The sequence below is a fragment of the Carcharhinus amblyrhynchos genome, chromosome 9 (genome assembly GCF_965287045.1).
Source record: "Carcharhinus amblyrhynchos chromosome 9, sCarAmb.v2.hapA, whole genome shotgun sequence".
Classification (NCBI taxonomy): Eukaryota; Metazoa; Chordata; class Chondrichthyes; order Carcharhiniformes; family Carcharhinidae; genus Carcharhinus; species Carcharhinus amblyrhynchos.
The window spans coordinates 109,953,414-109,960,131 of record NC_137332.1 but is presented as its reverse complement, the minus strand read 5'-3'; the positions used below and the strand labels follow the sequence as shown (position 1 = coordinate 109,960,131).

Genomic DNA, 6,718 nt, shown 5'->3' with positions numbered 1-6,718 from the left:
GTACTGACCCTCTGACAATGCAGCACTTCCTCAGTACTGACCCTCTGACAGTGCAGCACTTCCTCAGTACTGACCCTCTGACAGTGCAATGCTGCCTCAGTACTGACCTTCCACTACTGATCCTCTGACAGTGCGCTGCTCCCTTAGTACTGTCCCTCTGACAGTGTGGCATTCCCTCAGTACTCACTCTGACATTGCAGCACTCTATCACTATTGGCCCTCTGACAGTGCAGCATTTCCCTCAGCACTGACCCTCTGACAGTGCGGCATTCCCCCCAGTACTGACCCTCTGACAGTGCGGTACTCCCCCCAGTACTGACCCTCTGACAGTGCAGCACTCCCCCAGTACTGCAGTAGGAGGATCAACATAGATGATGACCTCGGAGTGTGACTCAAACCCACAGCTTTCCAAAGCAGAGGCAAAGGTGTTAACACTGAGGCTGGTCTGACCGTAGGTCCTGCTGAGTATTGTTAACCACTGTTTTTATTTCAAATTTCCAGCATCGGCAGTATTTTACTCTTATATGGGGATTAGGCCACCATTCCCATTGTTAACACCAGTCCAGAGTGTCTAACCACTCAGCATTTTACTGTCCCTCCTGCCCTATATAGACACTAGTTGTGGTTCTACCCACCCAGCATTAATGCCCTCCTGTCCTGTATTAACAACAGTCCACGTCATCTGTTCTCTCCCTCATTAAGACAATGGTCTCAGGTTAGACTGACAAAATGTGCAATTCTGTCCTTCCAAACCTTGCCTTCTACCACCTATAAGAACAAGGGCAGCTGATACATAGGAACAGTAGCTGCACCTGCAGGTTCCCCTCCAAGCTATGCATCATTCTGACTTGGAACTATATCAGCCGTTCCTTCACTGCCACTGGGTCTAAATCCCGGAACTCCCTTCCTTACAGCACTGTGGGTACCGGCACCACGTGGACTGCAAGTTGGTGGATGGCTAATCACTGCCTTCTCAATGGTAATTGGGGGCTCGTAACAAACGCTGGACTAGACAGCGACAGCCACAGTCTCTGAAAAGCCGACAGAAGTATGTGGGAGGACAAGTGATGGATGGCAGCTGGTGGGGGTACTTGCCTCGCAGTCAGGGCGTGGGACACAGCCAGGTAAAGCGCAACAAAGACTATTGGGATTGTCATTCAAAGTTAGATGGCCTGTTCATTGTGTTTGAGGACTTGGTGCTGCAAAAGACAAAGGGTATTCGCAGTACCGTTGGAGTAATCCTTTCCAGCACACAACCCCGCCAGCTCCCCAGAGACCTCCGCCCGCCCAATGGGACAATCCCAACACATCTGACTTCAAACCGGGTTAACCAAAGAAGCTTCACTGAGAATTCATTCAGTAATGAGCATCCCATGTGTTGTAGCCACCATCCACTGCTCCCCCACCCCAACCCCGGCCCCACCCCATTTTGGAGACCAAACCCACAAATGCAACCTGCCTTTAAATATTTGTCTCAAACATCGTTTTCCGATTATTAATAGTCATAATAATACAAAAAAATTAAATTCACAGTTTAAGACGCAAGGCGAAAAAGAACGTAAAGTAATCCTACAATAATACCTGTTCCAGGCTGACAAGGTCACTCTTTTCTTGCCTATGATGATGGCCCTTAGCCAGGAGTAGCTTATGCAGCAGCAAGGGCGTACTTACCTCAGGAAAAGATTAAGGCCGCTGGCCGCAACAACGTGACAAAATGGGACTTGCGCCGCTACCAGGGGAAAGAAAAGACCCCAAAATACAAGGCCACCCTTTTCCACAGAGGTGTTTCCTCAAGCAGTTGGAACCATTCCTGGACTGACTGCTACCTTAATGCTATGGCGTTCTGAGTGAAATAATGTGAAACAGAGACTGTAGTGCTGATGGTGGTGTTGGGTGAGGAAGGGGATGGGGGGAAGGAGGGGTGAAAGGAGGGAGAAATCCGTGATGGGTGGATGGTCTCACGAGGGTCCAATAAGGGTCAGGCTGCTCTCGGGCATGGTGTCCTGGTACGACTCCAGCCTGGCGAGGCGGCTCTGCTCCAGTGCGATGGCCTCCGCTGAGTGCTTGCACTTCTCCGAACCGCACTGGCAGGTGAAATATTTACACTTGATGTCCCAGAATCGGTCTCCGTAATCGAAGCTGGAAAAGAGGTGAAGAGAAGGATTGAAACAAAAACAAAACAAAAAAAATGCAGCGCTTCAGCCAAGCATCCGAAATCTCCACCGTCCTAACGTGAACTGAAAAGGAACGACGATAAGGGATGGCAGGAGGCTATTCAGTTGCTGCCAATCTCAAATGTCAGATTCTGGGCAGGGTACATACTGGGATGATGTGTCCACCTTTATTGTGGAAATTCAACAATGAGGGGCAGGGTGGAGGGGAGTGGGAGTGCAGTTTCAAAATAAAAGATCTCCCATTTAAGACGGAGATGAGGATGAATTTTTTTCCTCAGAGGGTGTTTAGGCTTCTCTCTCCCAGCGAGCAGTAGAGGTTGGGTCACTGGGTCTCTCTGCCCTCTCTGTCCACCTTTGTACCAGATGGACAAAGAGCAGGAGAGTGGAACTGAAGTAGGATAGCACGGCGGTTAGCACTGCTGCTTTACAGCGTCAGGGACCTGGGTTCAATTCCGGCCTTGGGTCACGCTCTGTGTGAATACTGCATGTTCTCCCTGTGTCTGCATGGGTTTCCTCCGGGTGCTCCGGTTTCCTCCCACAGTCTCAAAGACATGCTGGTTAGGGTGCATTGGCCGCGCTAAATTCTCCCTCAGTGTACCCGAACATGCGCCGGAGTGTAACAACTCGGGGATTTTCACAGCAACTTCACTGCAGTGTTAATGTTTGTGACACTAATAAATAAACTAATCAAAATTGGAGGAGCGCTCCCCTGAAGTAAGCAAAAAAGGCACTGCAACCTCGCACAATCGATATAAATGTACAAAATCCTGCAGTGGGGACCCCACTACCCCTGGTTGGCAGGGGATTGTTACTGCAGGTCCAGACAGCTAACAAGGCTGAGGTGGGTGAACAGTGTGCAGCAGCAGCAACCCATACACTACACTCCTTTGTCTGGTGGAAAGGCAGAGGTGTCCACCGGCACCTGCGTAAAACAAACCACGGGCATCATACAGGCTCCAACCCCCCAGGGTTGCTCCAGGCACACTTACCCGAGCTCCTCGCCGGTCTTGATATCCCGGCTGCTAAAGAAGGCGATCCGGGGGAACCGGAGGTCCTGGTGCAGCATGAAGACGCGCACGGGGATGATGTTCGGGTCGCACAGGTGGTTAATGAAGCGGCTCACGTTACCGTAGTAACGGGCATCGATGCAGTATACCTCCCCGTCCTGGAACACAACACAAAGAATCAGCTCCCACGCGCCATCTCACAGACCTAGAAAGCTCCAGGTTGTTAAAAAACCTGGTTTACATACCCTGCAGTTTAATGATTTATGGTTAAATGTCTGGAGATTATACCACACGATATCCCACTGACAAATCTATCAACTGGCCGGCACAGTGGTTAGCACAGAGGCCTCACAGCGCCAGGCTGGGTTCAATTCTGGCCTTGGGTGACTTTGCGGAGTTGACACGTTCTCCCCGTGTCTGCATGGGTTTCCTCCAGGTGCTCCGGTTTTCTCCCACACTCCAAAGATGTGCAGGTTAGATGGAACGGTTAGTGTCAAGGGATTAGCAGGGTAAATACATGGGGTTTCAGAGATAGGGCCTAGGTGGGATTCTTGTTGGTGCAGGCTTGATAGACCAAATGGCCCCGTTCTGCACTGTAGGGATTCTATGGTCAAATTTTACCCCGACTTTCGAAGTATTTTAACAATTGATAAAAAAAACTTTCTATGTAACTTGATTTAAAAAACACAATGCCACCTAAAATTCAGACGACGACATTAACCTTCAACTCCCTGGAGACACAACAACTCAAGGTCCGAGCCGGTTCTCAGGGTGTCAGATTCTGCCCCTGGTCCACTTGAGACAGTGGGAGGGAAAGCTGTATTTAACATCCCAGGTTTAGGAGGGTTAGTTTCTGCAATCTCACTGTAGCCCTCAGTCAGCAGATAGATGAGCCCTCGATGATGCAGCATTACCTTATTATCCAGGTCAAAGAGATAGGAGTCATCTTCACGCACATCCGCCTCAGCGTCTGAAATGATCTCACCCACATACCTGAATCAGAGAGGAAGCTATTAGACACGATGATTGAGGGAGGGCGAGAGAGCCGGTGCAAGGGAGGGAGAAAGAGAGCAAGATAGATAAAATGGGAGCGCGAAAGAGAGAGAGGGGGAGGGAGATCAAGACAGATCAAATGAGACCGCAAGAAATAGAAGGAGAAAAACGAGAGCAAGATGGAATGAGAGCACGAGAGAAGAAAAGAGGGAGGGACAGAGAGATCACGATAGATAGAACAAAAGCGTGAGATTCAGACAGGGAGGGAGAGAACAAAACAGAATGACAGCACGAGAGATAGAGGGAGGAAGAGAGTGAGAGCAAGATAGATAGAGCAAGAATGTACAGGAAATAGAGGGAGGGAGAGAGTGAGAGCAAGATAGATAGAACAAGAATGTATGAGAGACAAAACGAGACAGTAAGAGAGACAGAAGTCGGGGGGGAAGCAAGAAAGATGGGTGAGAGCAAAAGAGAGGACGGCAAGATGAGAAAGAGAGACCAAGTATGAGATGGACCGATAGTGTGACAGTAACATATGGAAGGAAAGTGAGAGAGGGTGAGGGAAAGCAAGAGAGACAGAGTAGACGAGAGAGGACAAGAAATAAAAATGAAGCTTTTCAGGACAGCCAATGTTTCAAAGTATTTTGCAGCCGATGAAATAACTGATGAAATCGTAGTTGTTATGTGGGAAAGACGGGCAGCCAATATACACTTAAATACCCACAAACACTAATGTGATAAAGGCCATGTGATCTGCTTTTTGTGAAGTTAATTAAGAGATAAATACTGGCCAGAGCACCGGAGAAAATAGAAGCAGGAATAAGCCATTCAGCCCCTCAAACCTGCTCTGCCATTCATTTTGATCATCAAATTCAATATTCTGATTCTTCCCTTCTCCCCATATCCTTTTAGTCCCAACAGCTATATTTAATTTCTCTTTGAAATCGCACAATGTTTTGGTCTCAAATATTTTCTGTGGTAGTTAATTGCACAGATTGTTTTGAAACTGCCAGGTTGCGGGATGGGGGTGAGGAGGAAGAGAGAGAGAGAGAGAGAGAGGGAAACAGGGTGGGGAGAGGGACCGGGGTGTGAAATGGACTGTGGCAGACAGGAGGTTCAGGGGCAGGGCAATGGTCAAGAGGACGGAGTGGGTCCATCAGAGGCAAGGTCAAGGGCCACAACAGGGTAATCGAGAGTCATAGCTGAGAAAATTTCTGAAACAAAACTGCGCTGATACCACTAATGTGGAATAGAATAAGGGAAAGCAGGAAATATTCAGCAGGTCAGGAAGGGAGTGAGAGAGTATGTTATCATTACAGAGCAACGAGGTGCCAGGCACAGCTGGCGGCAGCAGCACTGAAATCATTTCAACTCAAAACTGATTAGAATTTCAGCTCAGACGGAAGTAGTTTTGACCTCATTTACTCCATGAGAACAGTGTGGGGTGGGGCCCTCTGGTCCATTTAAATCTCATCGAATCTTTAGGAGAACTTGTGCTTTTTTTTGCTGCTGGGATCTTCACCCACGGGCCAGTCTGAATTCACATGTCATTGAACATGCCTGTGCACTATACTTACTCACAGATGAAGGTCCCTTGAAGAATGTCCTGCAGTGCTCGCACACCCCAGCCCATCTTCTCCGTCCGATAGAGCTGCAGGCGAACTCTTCCCAGCAAAAATCAAGAGAATAAACAGATCAGGCAACCGTTCACAATCGGCAGAAAACCCAATGCTCCCTCTGAGTCTCTCAGGAGGGCACCAAAACGCAACAACAAAGCTAGCAAAGCACAGGCTGGGCCCAGTAAGAAGTCAAGGGTTTTCTCTCTCCTCTGTCTCTCCCTCGCTCCCCAACTCCTGCCCTCTCCTCCTGAATTCTCACCGGGGCATGAGCAGCAGAGGCATAACGTGATACCTCTCAAGGCAGGAACTGGAACGGGGAGTGTCGGTTGGCTGCTCTACTGTAGAAGGCATTGCTGTTGAGGTGGATCCTGTCACGCAACATCTGCCAAAGGGCAATTTGCAAAAAAAGTCAAGTGTGAAGAGGGCATGTGGAGGAAGAGATCACTGTGGGGTGGAGGCACGCCAGGCAGGGATCAGACAGCAATATCATGCCTGATTTCCTTCCTTCTCCTCTTTCATTTCCTCAGTCCACTGAAGCGCAGATCAAGGCCATCAGCTCCTAATCAGTAAGAACAGGTCTGAACAGTATATAGTGGATGTCACAGTTGAAAGCAACACGGAAAAAAGGAATAGTAAGAATTCTCCAAAAGGACATAAGTTTGAGAAATACTGTGGGGGAATAAAAAGGGGAAAATGATTGCTCTGGATCGAATTTCAGAAATGTTGAGGGGTTGTCTTCTGCCACCACACTTTCCCCTCCAATCACCGGGCGGCATAGTAGTTAGCACTGCTGCCTTACAGCACCAGGGATCCAGGTTCAATTCTGACCTTGAGTACTGTGTGGAGTTCGTACATTCTCTCTGTGTCTACCTGGATTTCCTCCGGGTGCTCCAGTTTCCTCCCACAGTCAAAGATGTGCGAGTTC

At 48.9% G+C, this 6,718-nt stretch overlaps 1 protein-coding gene across 3 annotated transcripts in view; it reads right to left on the bottom strand.

Annotated features, from left to right (window-relative positions):
* Window positions 1–1,417: 1,417 nt before the first annotated feature.
* The window catches only part of LOC145348192 (histone-lysine N-methyltransferase EHMT2-like), a 77,416-nt gene continuing 72,115 nt past the window's right edge, over window positions 1,418–6,718 (bottom strand). For all 3 annotated transcript variants that reach the window (XM_080196386.1, XM_080196388.1, XM_080196387.1), the window contains 4 exons: window positions 5,752–5,838; window positions 4,096–4,174; window positions 3,164–3,339; window positions 1,418–2,139 (listed from right to left, as the gene is read on the bottom strand). In XM_080196386.1, the coding sequence (XP_080052512.1) occupies window positions 1,959–2,139; window positions 3,164–3,339; window positions 4,096–4,174; window positions 5,752–5,838 (523 nt within the window). In that variant the 3' untranslated portion in view covers window positions 1,418–1,958. The remainder of the gene's footprint in view (window positions 2,140–3,163; window positions 3,340–4,095; window positions 4,175–5,751; window positions 5,839–6,718) is intronic.